Source organism: Haliotis rubra, unplaced genomic scaffold, assembly GCF_003918875.1.
Source record: "Haliotis rubra isolate DU_JTF1 unplaced genomic scaffold, ASM391887v1 Scf25, whole genome shotgun sequence".
Classification (NCBI taxonomy): Eukaryota; Metazoa; Mollusca; class Gastropoda; order Lepetellida; family Haliotidae; genus Haliotis; species Haliotis rubra.
In genome coordinates this window covers 1264041-1281745 of record NW_025766558.1, presented here as the reverse complement: position 1 = coordinate 1281745, position 17705 = coordinate 1264041, and the positions used below count along the sequence as shown (strand labels likewise).

Sequence of the window (17705 nt, the reverse complement as noted above, 5' to 3'; positions counted from 1 at the left end):
TCAGTTGAAGATCGTTTACGTGGTTTTCGAGAAGAAGTTGAGAAAACAACCAAAGAAATATCCAAGCTGAAAGCTAATAAAGATTTTATAGGGATAAAAATAAAGTTGTTGAATTCAACACTCCTTCAATGCTGAGACTTTGGACAATCTGGGACAGTTAAAGTTTGCGTTAGTAACTGTTTGGTATGCAGCTAGTTTTCGATCATGGTTATGTCCTGGGAACGTTTGGTTTACTGGTGAAAGAAGTATATCCACCTACTCACAAAGAGATTTATGTCCCAAGTAGACAAGGTAATGGCCTATTTGGCTTTTCTAATTTACATTTTTACATAATAGCGATTCGAATTCAGTTTTGAATTTTTCATTACAGGTGTTTTTGATAATATGTTTGGTGACGAGGTAGCCCATCTACCGCCTAATATGAAGAAATTAGCTGAAGCCATACCAGGATTGCTTTATTTTGCAAGAGCGATTTCGACGTGTAAAAGGTATGCGTATGGTTTCTGTGTATGTTCTCCAGTGGGCTGTACCTAACAGTGTGCCGGTAACTTTATCGTTATTTCACTTACATTGCGCGCTTTTTTTGCTGTCAGTGATACTACGGCCACCGACTGACTATATTGAACGCTTGAATATTCTATCATTTATGCGTGATACCGACAGACGTGTCCATGAACATTGAGCTGGATTACTGCTTATGGTTTATGTGGTCTGTAGCCGCTGCTACTGATAGGATGACCAGGAGGGTGCGCTTTGGTTGCATGCTGTGCTGTCGAGTCCCTAGAATACGTTGACAGATGGATCGGTTTCCATCCATAGTTATAATTTCAAACACCCTAGTTGTGAGAATATGAATTTGGGATGTAACCTGAGTATGCGCTGACGAGTCATCAGAATCCATGATTAGACATTGATGCCTGTTTATATATTCTGGAAATGTGATTTAGTTACAATTTAATCATGTAAATGTGATATCAATGAAGGTGTGTTGATGATGTTAATTATTTTGGAGAAGTTGGTGTTGTCGACGATGTTGGTGATGTGGATATGTATTAATGACTAAACTGAGATCGGCCAGTTCACCGTATAGTATCCCGATATTTTATGGCTGGATATTTCTGTGTTCAGGAGAGAAGAGAAGAACATGAGATTCACGTGGATCACTGAACACACACGTGCAATCTTGACTGACTGAGTTTGGTTTTACGTCGCGTCGCTTTTAGCAACATTCCAGCAACATCACAGCAGGGGACACTAAAAATGGGCTTCACACATGGTACCCATGTGGGGATACGAACCCGGGTCTTTGGCGTGACAAGCCAACGCTTTAACCACTAGGCTACGTGCAATCTTGTCTTCCAGTAGTACGCCAACAAGTAGCAGAAAACAATACGATATTACTGTTACTTAGCTGCACCTTTTCAGTATAGCGTCGTCTGCTTGTTTATTGTATGACGTATCATTATCACGACATATCACGTGGTGTTGCCGTCGTAAAAGATATATATGGAAACTGGATAGGGTCATCTCTTATTACGATTTTCCAAAATTCTCATTTAATTTTCGAAACTGCAATGCATATTTCTGTGTCATGGGCCCAGTGTACTCATCCTGCATGCTGTCATTGGGTCCACCTCAAGCTGTGCACCTCCGTATGTGTAGTGAGATCTTCTGATGAGTTTTGGTGCCCTTGTCAGCGCGAACCGGAGGAGTGAAACATGCCTGGACATGTGATGTAACTAGCGAAGTCTTATCATGATTAACTTTGATATGAAATTATTACGACCATAGTTTCTAATAATTATTATTGGAACTATTACAAATATTCTTTTTGGACTGGATGTTTATCAACTTTATATTATAAAAATATCAGCATAGCACGAATACTGCTATTAGATTTCTGTTTTACGGAGAACCAATGAAGTGAACGAAAACAGATGACGTCATTTCCGCATTCACGATCTTTGCGTAGCGAACTATGAGGCCTGCTGTGCGGGTGAAACACAAGGTTAATCCGTCAGATATTTGAGTATCATAAATAAATAACAAACAAACGAGGTAGATTTGTTTATTATCGATTTATTTATGCACTTAATGTTACGTTGGTCGACAATCCTTACATGACAGAAAACCGAATACACAAGGATACTTATCATATTAACAAGTAAGTGTTGCGTGATTAATGCTCATGTGTATATATAATGAAGAATATGACAGAGAACATTAAATAGTGTCATCTATTAAAATATGTAACAAAATGACGTAACACATGATGTGGCACGTTAAATAAGACAACCTATCAGTATATAACGGTGAATAGAGCCTAGAACATTAAATAATATCATCTATCACAATATAAGTAAGGCTGTCAGTATTTCTCTGTGGTTCCCACCGCCCGGCAGCCTTGACCTTTCATGCCGACGTGAAATTATATAGAGTTTTCCCGCCGCTGTGGAAATGTATGCCCTGGTGTGTAAAGATAGACTCTTACCCGGGTACACTGATAGATTGTAAATGTATTTCTATATTTACATGTTTGTTTATCATTTTCGACCCGGACGCGCTCTTGGTAGTTGAGGCCGGCATACAAAGTACAAATCGCCAAACAGAATGGAAAAAGTAATAGAGCATTGAATAATGTCATCTCTAGATTGTAGGTCAATAACGAGGCATAGGACATAGAACATTAAATAATGGCTTCCATCAGGAAATATACAAAAGAGACTTATCTTTCTTCTAACATGGCAATTTGACATTGAAGGTACTGATTTGTAGAAGGAAGCTGTTATATGTAGACAGAAGCTGATATATGTAGACAGAAGCATGTATGTACGGGACCGGGAGTTGGTGGTAATTGCCATGAGTCATCCCAGCATGCATCAGCATCCATTAACCAGCCATCTCTCCACGTGGTACACAGCCATGTTAGTACCTTCCTCACATGTGCCTTACGACACCGTTATAGATGGTTTCATTAATTAGCAGTCACTAACAATGCCAGTGACTTCCATTCCCCATCATTAACACACACAGACAGATATTCTGTGAACCCACGTGCTGTTTGGTTTGAAAAAAAGATTTATAGTTATTTTCTTTCAAATGAAATAAAATATACTAATTTGATATTTAGGTAGGTTATGACGCGTTGTATCCTTCTGTAACGGGATGATGGCACTGCGATCAGGACAGAAGGGTTTGTTGTAACAAGACAGTCAATCAGTCAGCAGGGTTCTATATATGCATGAACTGTTCATATTCGACATTGCACACAATTCTTCCTCTGAAGTCATATTTGAGTGGATCAGTAAAATGTTTCTGTAAATCCTCAGCAACACATATCCTGTATACAGAAATCCTCTCCAGCCGACGGTTACCAAACAGGTTGTCATGTGGTCAAGGCCCGTCCCGCCAAGTAGTGTCTGTACGGCATAAGGACCACCATTCTGTGAGTTTTTAACCCACTAGCTGTTGGCAAAATGATTATCAACTGTACTTCTGCGTCTGTTTGCGTTATTGTAACCTCCTGAGTCACACCACCAACTCAGATGTGATGACAATCTGCTGCTGCTCTGTATAGACCAATGGTGAGTTCATATCAATTTAGTTTTCATTCTTCATATGAGACACCGCAAATTGTATCAGTGGTCCAGCGACTGTGAACCACTGAACGGCGGACCTCGGTCGCATGGTGTGCGATAAATCATTTCACTTTCCTTTCCTTCCACACCTGGCTCGCTTGTACGACTTTCAGTAAGAAGGGGGTCAGCTTCCACACCTGACTCGCTTGTACGACTTTCAGTAAGAAGGGGGTCAGCTTCCACACCTGGCTCGCTTGTACGACTTGTACGAGCTTCCACAGTAAGACTTTCAGGAAGGGGTCAGCTTCCACACCTGACTCCCTTGTACGACTTTCATTAAGAGGGGGTCAGCTTCCACACCTGACTCGCTTGTACGACTTTCAGTAAGAGGGGGGTCAGCTTCCACACCTGGCTCCCTTGTAAGACTTTCAGTAAGAGGGGGGTCAGCTTCCACACCTGGCTCCCTTGTAAGACTTTCAGTAAGAGGGGGGTCAGCTTCCACACCTGAGGGGGTCAGCTCTCTTTGTACGACTTTCAGTAAGAGGGGGGTCAGCTTCCACACCTGGCTCCCTTGTAAGACTTTCAGTAAGAGGGGGGTCAGCTTCCACACCTGGCTCCCTTGTCACATTTTCAGTAAGAGGGGGTCAGCTTCCACAGTCTAAGAATGCATAAGCATCATACCTTGTATGACTTCCTCCACCTTCACCCGGGTACAGACCCAACTGCCACAAGCCCATCCAACGTATTAACAAGATAAACGGTTACAACCTTAGCTTTGTTTCACTGTCTTTCATACACGTTTTGGTTACATTGACACCACTATAGTAACACATATCCTGCATACAGAAATCCTCTCCAGCCGACGGTCACCAAACATGTTGTCATGGAGTCAGAAGTAAGAACGAAAAATGTTGCATTCATACGATCACACATTGACGACACGAGAAACATCAAATCCATAGTGCTTTATTGGGTTTGCTTTTGAACTTTAACAAAGGTCAAGCAAGTTTCTCCTTCCAAGAGTAAAGATAATTTGACAGATATCCATGCATTACCTTCTTTTAAGAAGATGCTCTTCACTCTTTCTGAGTAAGTGAGTGAGTGAGTATGGTCGCCCGTGGGATGATAAGTCAGGAATAACGCCAAGTCAAGCTTTCCCAGTGTATGATGTAGCTTTTGTTATTCCAGCAAAATCAGGTTACATGGATACCAACCGAAGGTGGATGTATACATAGATGGAATATTGGTTACAGGTAGTACAGGCAATAGTTTTTGTACGCTTGGCTTTGGATCTTTGCACGCTTGGCTTTCGTTCTCTGTATGCAATTTGTATACAGCTCCTCACTGAAACCGGACGTTCACCATATGTGTAATAGAGAATATCCTCGGGTTTGCCGTCTATTTTCATATTTAGATGTTTGGACAGTGTGACAAAAACTCTCAGGATGACGGTATGACAACATGGATGACTTTTCCTTCGTGTCGAGTAGTGTTGATGCAGCTCCAACTTTTGGTGTTTACATTTCACAACATTTGAGGTAACATGACGTAATTAAATATGACGCTTTAGTTACCATAACAGTTTGACTGATACCACATGCTCCCGAGTTGTTTTAGGTGAACAATTACCGCGCCATCCGTGGGACAGGATGCTCATGTTTTTGCAAAACCACGGTACGTGTACATGATAGCGATTCATAATCACGTACTTACGATTAAGTCGAAATAATATTTTTTGCTTTTATTTACTTTCTGTGAATTGTTCAAAGGCCCATAGGGGCGGTTGGGTAGTCTAGTGGTTAAACCGTTGGCTCGTCACGCCGAAGACCCTGGTTCGAATCCCCACATGGGTACAATGAATGAAGCCCATTTCTGGTGTCCCCCGCCGTGATATTGCTGAAATATTGCTAAAATTGGCGTAAAACCAAACTCAGTCAGTCAGTCAAAGGCCCATATGAATTCTGAAGGAATCACTTTGAATATGATTTTATTCTGGTCTATTTTGTTAGACTTGCTACAATCATTTGCATGACAGAATAATCTGGCTGCAGCTGGAGGCTGACATCTACTGCCGCATGGCCGAACTCACCTAAACACTGTTGTGGCACAAAACGCTTGATGGTGGGGTCCCGTGCAGTAGTTGTTTTCTGCTGACTGGTAACCTCCACTGACTGCATGGGTGCTGGCTGGAGTTCATCTGGGGGGATTTGTGTTCCCTCCATTATCCCAAGCATCAGATTACTCTGAAACATACGCCTGGACTGTTGCTGCGGCAAGCTCTGTTTCTAGCTCAATATTATCGTGACATTCCTGGAAGTTTGCTAAAAGTGGCGTGAAACCATACTCACTCACTCACTCTTCCTATGTTACAACATTCCTCCAGCTCCAGAGCCTGTTTCAGCTGCAACAGCGACTCGAGCCATGAATTCGGCCAGCATCTGATTATTGCCCCTTTAACTCTAGTAGACAAAACACAATCTGTACCTCTAGAGGAGTGACCCCCAGAGTGCACATCACGTTCTTGTTCATCAACAGTTTGACCCGTATCATGTTGTACATCTCTGTGTTACACGTCTTCCATCAAAACCTACACAGAGTGAGTGAGTGAGTGAGTGAGTGAGTGAGTTAGAATTTAACGTCACCTCGGCAATATTTCAGCCATATAGTGACGAGAAATGTTTTACATAAACAATAAATTAAAGTTGCTAAGGACTGTAAAATAACTAGAGTATCACAGATGGAGTCTAAAACTAGCATGAACATGTTAAACTATTTTATTTACGAAAACAATACCATATAAAAAACGGGCTATAGATCGCCAACAACTGAAGGTAGATCACCATACTAGGAACCATGGGGACTTACATTACTTTTGCTACCTGCATGGTCCCTAGTTGGATTTACACCATCCCTTCAGCAGCTGGCGATTGTAGGACAAGTTTAGCCAAAATTTAAATGAACAAATATACTACGTTTAAAAATCGGGTAAGCAAAAAGTTAACTTTGAAAGTTTTGGGACTTACGTACCCTCTCAGGAGGACAATAATTTTACGCTACTTCAACCCCCTTTGAGGGTAAACCTCCACAGAAGAATTGCACGACTGCACAATAGTGTCCCTTCAAGCTTTTAAGTCTTGTTGGTGCTGGACACACCAACATTCATCGTGAATTCAGAAGTTGTGACATTTGTCATTCCATATCATGTAACGTTTTTGTATTTTGTACAATTGACAAATTCTCATTGTGACACAGTAAAGTATGGATATGAATGAAGGTGATAAAAATGTCTTTAACTACTGTCTCCCCGTACTCCAGTCACGTGACCCACAGACCGCATGATCGCTGTCTTACTACAACTTGACCATTTTGCTACATTGTTTTCATCATTGATAATTAACGTGTGTACAACCTATATTGATTCAACATGTGTACAACTGATACTGCCATCTCAATACCAGCATTCCATTCAACATGACTTCACCAATTTGTTTTGTCGATATTGGGGTCAATATAATTGTTTAGTACGAAACGATAAAGATATATTTCAATGAAACTGCCAGGACATTTAATTTGAACATTTCCGATGCCCATCTGTGCATTCTGGCCGGTATTGTGATTACCAATGAAACGGCCATGCGCACTGAGCGCACTATTGTCTTTCCTTACAAAGGACCACGTGCGATGCGTGATGAAACCTAGAAACAGATGAAGTCAGTGAGAGTAGGTTAATCATTTTATGTAAATTTGTTTTGTAACATAATGCCTACATGATTCAGACAAGTATATTCACACGGCCCCTATATTGAGTGTAGTTTGTGTACACACCAGCAGGTGCACCACCAGCTACCACGCGTATTTGCCATGGTAAATGTCGATAATTAATCCTTAAAGTTAATAACCATACCCGACATAATTCCTTTTTCTGTTCAGTTGTTCGACAGGACCAGGAGAGTAGATGTCTGTGATGAATTAAGAGGGATGACATCATGTTCCGGAGAGATACAGATTCCTAATTCTGTGTCTTCCGACTTGTCATAAAATACACGTGTTAGACACCAAAATACTAAACAGTGCCAAATACTAATAGGATTGTGCTCTCCAAATTTTCCACTTAATGTTTCTTAATTGAAGAAACCTTAGGTTCAATTTTATTCCAAGTAATGGTATTACTTAAAGTATGCAACATCATAAAAATGTCATTTGTTCAGAAAAAAGACTTAGTCCTGTTTGTGTTTTATCTGAAAATATTCTTGAGTGTTTCTCTTTATCGCTGTTACATTTTGAATCCCAAGTTGAGACAAGTTGAGGGGTGGATTACTGTGGCTGAGAGGTGAATGTTACCACCGTTGTCTCTATTGCTGTAATCACTGCACGTTATCCCATATAGTACATCTGAATGTGTACTGCTACACAATTCTGTACTACCATAGTGATACTTTTGTAGAGATTTGTGAACTTGGTTAGTTTTAGAATACAATTGTTAATGAACTTCTTTGTTGTTTGTTGGTTTCAAGCTAATAAATCTGAATTGGTCGAATTGGCCAAATATTACAAACTTTACATCAAATCTGGTATGCTTAAGGCAGATGTCCAGAAAGTTTGGATCACGTTCCTGGAAGGAGAAGAATGACATTTTGGTTCTGAAGACATTATAATTAAAAAGATAGATACTGGACATGGAACAAAACAAATCAGATGGTGCAGTTGGAAATTGAAGCAGAGAAAGAATATTTGAGATAGAAAGCTGATGCTGAAAAAGTCTGATTGGAAAAAGAAAAAGAAAAGAGAATTTCGGATTCAAATGAAGCAACTCGAAGTACAAGGCCATCACTCCAAGAGTATATTGAAAAGGTGGCTAACCATTTGAAATGGCCTGAAAGTCTGTGGACTATGTTTTTGCAAAGTGTATTTAGGGGAAAAGCTCAGGACGTATATTCTGTCTTCTATTGATAGGAGTTCTGATTATCAGACAGTTAAGGCTGCACTTTTGAAGGCTTATGGGTTGGTTCCTGAAGCTTACAGGCAAAGGTTTAGGTCGGCTGAGAAAAGGATGGTACTAATTTTGTTGAGTTTGGACTACTTTTGTTGTGGTTGCTGAAGAGAAGGAAACTTTGTTTGATACTTGGTGTACTTCAAGAGAAGTCAATGGTCGGACTTATCTTGATGAGCAGAAAGTTGAACAGTTGCACCAGCCAGCTACATTGGCGGATGATGATTCGTTCATAGGTAGTCAGGGTTTTCACGCATGAGTTGACAGGGTAATAAACCAGGAAACGTTAGCTTAACCTCGCCTAGTTCTCGTTCACACATTCCAAGGTCTTGTTCTGAGTTTGTTGACTAAAATATCAAGTTCTACTCCAGTTCGTTCTGAACATACTTCTTGATTTTCGTCAGAGCCTACTTGTAAATATTGCGGTAAGCCCGGGCATATTATGTCTGAGTGAAGGAAGCTCACTTAGAAATACAATCATACATCCACCAATGTGTTTGTGAATGTCAAGTCACAGTCATCAGCCATCAAAGTCTGAACTGGATGATGTGTTGACACTTCCCGAGGAGTCATAAGCCCATTTTGAGGTTTTGTTAGAGGGAGCCACCCTCTCCAGTTTGTGAATTTGAAGGCTGACATGGTGTCTGGATTGAATTACTTGTAGACACTCTCCCTTATAAAGGTGTGGACTTGCTTATTTGGAGTGATTTGACAGGGGAAAATGTTCGACTGGTCCTGTTGGTTGTCAAGAGCCAAGTGCGTATGGAAGGTTTTCATCAACATATCAGCTGAGTTTGGCGTGTGAAACTCCTTTGGCAAGTAATTTAGGTGTGAACAAAACTTGTGATATTTCTCTTGGCCGTATTTGCGGCATGACGTGGTTGAATTTATGAATACCTGTCATGTGTGTCAAATAGTTGGCCAACCTAATGAGAACCTTTCAGCATGGTCTTCATTGATTGTACTGATTTGTATTGATTTGTGAACTTGTTAATTTGAGAATACAATAATTTAATTATATCACATGTCTTTGTTTTTTATGGACTGATTGCCGGTTAACGTTTTAGTTTCAACCTGGGAACGAGCACGTAACAAGACACACCATCCACTACAGCGTGTTGCATGATCAGGTTGTACTCGTCTAGCCTGGGACAATGAACGATATTGCAGTTGAGTTGTTCAGCTCGAAATTATATATTGCTTTGTTCAGAATCGGATTGATTCATTGATCAAGTTTTGTGCTAAGCTGAACCAGGGAAATGGCCTGGCTTACTACCTCCACTGATCACCCAGGCTGGGATAGTGAGGTTGATACTTAGGGGTGTCATATAGGCTTGTGGGATATAGCTAGGGCATAAGGTTGAGGGATAGACTTGTGTTAAAGAAGTGGGATATATCGAGAGATATAGTGGTGGGTGTAGGGGCGAGATATACGCTTATAGTAGATAGGTGGGGTAACGTGTATGTGATATAGTGGGTTGGTATAGGATAGTGTTATTGAAGTGAGGTTTACTGTAGGTATGAAGATGGGATATCGGGGTATGGTGTAAAAGTATGTAGAGCCCTTATATAGAAGCTGGGTATAAAGGTGGGATATAATGTTTGGGTACTGTGTTTGGTTTTAAGATGTGTTGTACTAAAGAGGTGGGGTATCGGGGTAGGGGATAAAGGTGGGATATAATGTTTGGGTACAGGGTTTAGTTTTAGGATGTGTTGTACTAAAGAGGTGTGGAATAAGAGTGTGGGATATTGGGGTAGGATATGGATGTGGGATATAATGTTTGGGTACAGAGTTTCGTTTTAGGATGTGTTGTACTAAAGAGGTGTGGAATAGTGGTGTGTAGAGGTTGGATATACGGGTATAAGATGGGGTTGGGATTTACATGTGGGTTGTAGGAAGGGTGTGTAGAGGTGGGATGTACGGGTATAAGATGGGGTTGGGATTTACATGTGGGTTGTAGGAAGGGTGTGTAGAGGTGGGATATACGGGTATAAGATGGGGTTGGGATTTACATGTGGGTTGTAGGAGTGGTGTGTAGAGGTGGGATATACGGGTATAAGATGGGGTTGGGATTTACATGTGGGTTGTAGGAGTGGTGTGTAGAGGCGGGATATACGGGTATAAGATGAGGTTGGGATTTACATGTGGGTTGTAGGAAGGGTGTGTAGAGGTGGGATATATGGGTATAAGATGGGGTGGGGATTTACATGTGGGTTGTAGGAGTGGTGTGTAGAGGTGGGATATACGGGTATAACATGGGGTGGGGATTTACATGTTGGTTGTAGGAAGGGTGTGTAGTGTTGGGATATACGGGTATAAGATGGGGCTGGGATTTACATGGTGGTTGTAGTAAGGGTGTGTAGAGGTGGGACATACGGGTGTAAGATGAGGTTGGGGTTTACATGTGGGTTGTAGGAGTGGTGTGTAGTGGTGGGATATATGGGTATAAGATGGGGTTGGGATTTACATGTTGGTTGTAAGAGTGGTGTGTAGAGGTGGGATATACGGGTATAAGATGGGGCTGGGATTTCATGTTGGTTGTAGGAAGGGTGTGTAGAGGTGGGATATACGGGTATAAGATGGGGTTGGGATTTACATGTTGGTTGTAGGAAGGGTGTGTAGAGGTGGGATATACGGGTATAAGATGGGGCTGGGATTTCATGTTGGTTGTAGGAAGGGTGTGTAGTGGTGGGATATACGGGTATAAGATGGGGTTGGGATTTACATGTTGGTTGTAGGAAGGGTGTGTAGAGATGGGATATACGGGTATAAGATGGGGCTGGGATTTACATGTGGGTTGTAGGAGTGGTGTGTAGAGGTGGGATATATGGGTATAACATGGGGTGGGGATTTACATGTGGGTTGTAGGAGTGGTGTGTAGAGGTGGGATATATGGGTATAAGATGGGGTGGGGATTTACATGTTGGTTGTAAGAGTGGTGTGTAGAGGTGGGATATACGGGCATAATTTTTGGGCTGGTATTTACATGTGGTTTGTAGTAAGGGTGTGTAGAGGTGGGATATACGGGTATAAGATGAGGTTGGGATTTACATGTGGGTTGTAGTAAGTGTGTGTAGAGGTGGGTTATACGGGTATACGATGGGGTTGGGATTTACATATTGGTTGTAGGAAGAGTGTGTAGAGGTGGGATATACGGGTATAAGATGGGGTTAGGATTTACATGTGGGTTGTAGGAGTGGTGTGTAGAGGTGGGATATACGGGTATAAGATGGGGCTCGGATTTACATGTGGGTTGTAGGAGTGGTGTGTAGTGGTGGGATATACGGGTGTAAGATGAGGTTGGGATTTACATGTTGGTTGTAGGAGTGGTGTGTAGAGGTGGGATATACGGGCATTAGATGGGGCTGGTATTTACATGTGGTTTGTAGTAAGGGTGTGTAGAGGTGGGATATACGGGTATAAGATGAGGTTGGGGTTTACATGTGGGTTGTAGTAAGGGTGTGTAGAGGTGGGTTATACGGGTATACGATGGGGTTGGGATTTACATATAGGTTGTAGGAGTGGTGTGTAGAGGTGGGATATACGGGTATAAGATGGGGCAGGGATTTACATGTGGGTTGTAGGAGTAGTGTGTAGGGGTCGGATATACGGGTGTAAGATGAGGTTGGGATTTACATGTTGGTTGTGGGAATGGTGTATAGAGGTGGGTTATACGGGTATTAGATGGGGCTGGGATTTCATGTTGGTTGTAGGAGTGGTGTGTAGAGGTGGGATATAGGAAGGGTGTGTAGAGGTGGGATATACGGGTATAAGATGGGGTGGGGATTTACATGTTGGTTGTAGGAGTGGTGTGTAGAGGTGGGATATACGGGTATAAGATGGGGTGGGGATTTACATGTTGGTTGTAGGAGTGGTGTGTAGAGGTGGGATATACGGGTATAACATGGGGTGGGGATTTACATGTTGGTTGTAGGAGTGGTGTGTAGAGGCGGGATATACCGGTATAAGATGGGATATAGTGTAAGGGGGAAACATGTAACATCTGGATGACCTCCTCCTGCTAACACACTCAAACACCATGATGATATCACTCGTGTACTGTTCACTCTGTTGATTAGTTACACTAACCCACTGGGGACTATACCTGTCATGGAACCATCTTTGTGTCATGACTCATAGTTGTATCACAAGGAATATTGAAAAGAGCCCGCATTAACAGTGTTTGTCATACCTGCAGTCAACATACATCCCGCGTATTGACAATATCACTTCAACGACTGCAATCTTATTCAGCCAAGCGAGGGTTTTAATGTTCCTGAAGTGTTCCTAAGCAGCGATTCTCCCTTAATAACTGAAATTTAACTCATGTCACCATCTCTGTTTGATGGACCAATAACCGTCCTTATCTCCCTTGCAATCTATCACACTGTTTACCTGACAACTATCCACGCTACATCCTGCGGCGCTGGTTAACGCCATGACACTTCGTCATTGGCGACAGCTGTGTGTTGACATCGGATCCCAAGTGGAAGACGCCCCCTGTAATATACACCCGTGCTATGGAGGGTATGTGATGTTAGAGGCTCCGCGACGAGTGCTGGAACAACATCACATTAACGTTATTAATTGGTTTGGTTTATTTATCGCATGACATAAAATATTAAGTCTACTGAAGCTGCTGGTAATGGTGTATCCGTTATGCCTCTCTTCGAGTGTCGGTACAGTGTGGTGAGTGATTTCCGGTTTGATGTATCGCCACTAACGAGGATCCATTCACCAGGAATTAACCTAGCTGTGTCAATGCAACATACAGCGATGAATCTATCTGGGTATTACTCCCGTTGTTTGAGTGTGCTCGCTCGCAGCTGTGGAGCGAAAGACACAGGTACACTATAATGACTGATCACTTTCAGCGATGACAAAATTCACTTAAACAACCGATCTCAACTGGGAGAAGGATTGACTTTCAGCTGGGAGTGTTGAGGTTGTCCCGGGGAGCCAGTACCCGCCTGTGGTCGGACCGCCTGGCCAGACAGGGTGACGGAGGAGGAAATGGAACGCGTCATGTTGGATATAAAAACACTAGACTATTTCTCTAGCACACATCTTCAAGACACAAGACATTTTGTATAAGTTGGCACTTAAGGGCTACTAAAATAGTGTTTCGTTTCCACGATACCTTCGAACCTAGGTTCAAGCAGCCAGTTATCCAGTAGGCCATTCCTGAGCGACTGTATTTGGGGGACCAAGATGACAGGAAGCACCGTGAGTTCCCTGGCACTGACTCTGATGCTGATACTATGGACGTCTGGACCGGACAGTGTTCACGGTAATGTCGTATGTTTCTGTCTGACAGTCAGTAGGTTATCAAATACACAATGCCATTTTAGAAAGTGGTCAAACGTAACATATGTTACATTTGGGATTACACTTTCTTAATAAAGTACAGATTCTAGTACTTTTGGGGTTGAGTCCCATGCGGAATTCGAACCCACACCCTCAGAGTCAGGCACCTAATCGCCAACACCTAATCGTCTGTACTTTACTAACTGATCCCAAATATAAATTATGTTACATTTGATCATTTGCTAAAATGGCATTGTGTATTTCATAGCTTTCGGCCTAGGGAGCCGTGCCAATTAACACAAGTTTATCAGAGGTGTACACAAAGTCCGCAGTCTAGACTACCAGTTGTCCGACTTCCATTTTGTGGAAGCCGCGGTGGCTGAGCGGTCTAGGCGTCTGACTTTGTGTGCTGGCGATTAGGTGCCTGACTCTGAGGGTGTGGGTTCGAATCTCGCATGGGACTCAACCTAGAAAGTGTACTTTACTGAGAAAGTGTAATGTCAAATATAACATATGTTAGAAGTCAGTAGGTTAGAGTGAGGAGTCAGTCGGGAGCAGTTATTGTTCATTATAGCTGAATTCTACGTCCTGTGAAACCGGAACTTAATCACCTGTGTAGAATATTGGCGAACCGACGTCAGTTGGCCTAGAGCTGGTTGTTGGTAGATTACCCCGCCAGGCGGCCTAGTACTTGTTAGTAGTACACTACACTGCCAGGTGGCTAGAGCTAGTTGTTGATACATTACCCCGCCAGGTGGCTAGCACTAGTCAGTGGTACATTACCCCGCCAGGTGGCTAGAGCTAGTTGTTGATACATTACCCCGCCAGGTGGCTAGCACTAGTTGTTGATACATTACCCTGCCAGGTGGCTAGCACTAGTCAGTAGTACATTACCCTGCCAGGTGGCTAGAGCTAGTTGTTGATACACTACCCTGCCAGGTGGCTAGAGCTAGTTGTTGATACATTACCCCGCCAGGTGGCTAGAGTTAGTTGTTGATACATTACTCCGCCAGGTGGCTAGAGCTAGTTGTTGATACATTACCCCGCCAGGTGGCTAGAGCTAGTTGTTGATACATTACCCCGCCAGGTGGCTAGAGCTAGTTGTTGATACATTACCCCGCCAGGTGGCTAGCACTAGTCAGTGGTACATTACCCCGCCAGGTGGCTAGAGCTAGTTGTTGATACATTACCCTGCCAGGTGGCTAGAGCTAGTTGTTGATACATTACAGCCAGTTGGCACACCCTGCCAGGTGGCTAGAGCTAGTTGTTGATACATTACCCCGCCAGGTGGCTAGCACTAGTCAGTGGTACATTACCCCGCCAGGTGGCTAGAGCTAGTTGTTGATACATTACCCTGCCAGGTGGATAGAGCTAGTTGTTGATACATTACCCCGCCAGGTGGCTAGCACTAGTCAGTGGTGGCTAGCAGTTACATTACCCCGCCAGGTGGCTAGAGCTAGTTGTTGATACATTACCCTGCCAGGTGGATAGAGCTAGTTGTTGATACATTACCCTGCCAGGTGGATAGAGCTAGTTGTTGATACATTACCCCGCCAGGTGGATAGAGCTAGTTGTTGATACATTACCCTGCCAGGTGGCTAGCATTACCAGTTAGTGGTACATTGTTGATACATTACCCCGCCAGGTGGCTAGAGCTAGTTGTTGATACATTACCCTGCCAGGTGGCTAGCACTAGTTAGTGGTACATTACCCCGCCAGGTGGCTAGAGCTAGTTGTTGATACATTACCCTGCCAGGTGGATAGAGCTAGTTGTTGATACATTACCTCGCCAGGTGGCTAGCACTAGTCAGTGGTACATTACTCCGCCAGGTGGCTAGCACTAGTTAGTGGTACATTACTCCGCCAGGTGGCTAGAACTAGTCAGTGGTACGTTACTCCGCCAGGTGGCTAGCACTAGTTATTGGCACATTACTCCGCCAGGGGGCTAGCACTAGTTATTGGCACATTACTCCGCCTGGGGGCTAGAGCTAGTTGTTGCTGGTTGCTGGGGTAAAGACGTCTAAATTCAGCTTCTGTATTGTTACATTGTTCAAAAGTGGTCAAATAGCCAATTCCTTGCTGCAGACCTCAACACATTGGTCAGTATTTAAAGAGACCATGTAACGTGTCTTCAGGCTGAGACCTCGTAATGCCGATGTGACGTTAAATCTGAACTCACTCACTCAGGCTGAGACAGGGAGAAACTATTCACAAAAAAATGTTTGGCAAGATATGTGACTCCTCTTTCCAAATAGCTTTGTCTACATGTCGAGTACTCCCTGTGCTTCACAACGTTTGATATATACATCGTTTTACTTAAACAACCTTCGGCATCGCAGTATAAAAAAAAGACGAGCGAACGCATTAAACCCACCGCCCTACCTCAATGAGAGGTAAAATATGAAACATACAATTTTATGGATGATAAGTTGTTGTTTTATTGCATAGAGCAATGTTTCGATGTAGATTCGTTATCAAGCATAATGTGACTACAACCAAGTGGTAAGAAGCATATATACATAGTATGTTGTGACAAACATCAGATTGACATTAACAACAGCGTGTAATTGAAAAACAACTGGTACATAATTGGAAGAGGCCAATTGGGGACTAAGAACAACAAATATCACAAGTGATGAAGCCATAAACAAGGGGTGTTAAGTAGTAACAACAAGCTGATAGGGTGATTCTATAGTTTGATTAATTTTTCATAGGCCGATTGTATGTGGTATCCTTGGTTTCGCCTATATAAGATTCACCACATTCACAGATAATCTTGTAGATCACTCCTTTGGGGGTTTCTTTGTGGAGGGTGGGTTGCGGCCATTGGCTTTGGAGTATGGTCCTGGGGGTCGGGGAGCCAGAGAAGATGGTGTCGAGGCCTGCCTGGTGCTTTAGAAGTCTGCTGATTTGATGGGAGGTTTTGCTTGCGTGTCCTCTGGAGCGTGGTCGAGACGGTCCTCGTTATTATTATAGGATATTTATATAGCGCACATATCCACGCACTAGTGCATGCTCAAGGCGCTGACCTCTTGACTCAGTTGAGCTCGGTGAAGGGAGGCCAGGGCTTCTTCAAAATGGCTCATGTAGATTTCAGTAAGGATGGGGGAAAGAGGGGATCCCATGGGGAGACCGTGGATCTGTTCGACAATGCTGTGTCCCCAGGTGAAGTTAGTGGATGTTATGCATGATTTAGTGAGGCTGATGATGGAGTCTATGGAGAGGTCTGTGTCAAGAGGTTGATCCAGGCTTGAGCGTGTGTATGTTGAAAGAACCTTTTCCCCAATCAGTCACGTTTTTGTGCTGATTAGTTCCAAGTGGTTTCCCAGAAATACAGATGTAGTCCGTCAGTGTTTTTGTCTTTTCGTTTTTTGTTAGTCACATGCTTATGAAAGTGAGCTTGGCGTTTATGAGGCGACCCCTCGTCCAGTGAGAAAGTAAACGTAACATTAAAAACAAAGATTGCTACATCCATGTTCGTTATAAGTGTATGATCTGCAAATATCCTATAACTGCCGCACCACATCCCCCGCGGCGTCAAGATGTTTGCCACACACCGGCGGTATCTCCCGTGTACTTTCTGAATTCCTAAAATAAATAAAGACTATCACAGGAAATATCTTCTAAACTTGATTGTCTGAAATCGATATATTTGAATATCATTTTAAAAGTTGAACGTCAGACAATTGCTAACGCCTTCTTTTCCAGGTAGTGTTGTTACACAAACAGCTCCCCCCAGACTCGATTATTTACAGACCGCCGCCATATAGCTGGAATATTGCTGAGTGCGGCGTAAAACTAAACTCACTCACTCACTCTCTCAAACAGC

General features: G+C 42.9%; 1 protein-coding gene across 1 annotated transcript in view; it reads left to right on the top strand.

Moving 5' to 3' along the window:
- Positions 1–12991: 12991 nt before the first annotated feature.
- The window catches only part of LOC124279389 (glutamate receptor 2-like), a 35401-nt gene continuing 30687 nt past the window's right edge, over positions 12992–17705 (top strand). The window contains exons 1-2 of the mRNA XM_046715206.1: positions 12992–13663; positions 13697–13859. Of these exons, the coding sequence (XP_046571162.1) occupies positions 13781–13859 (79 nt within the window). The 5' untranslated portion in view covers positions 12992–13663; positions 13697–13780. The remainder of the gene's footprint in view (positions 13664–13696; positions 13860–17705) is intronic.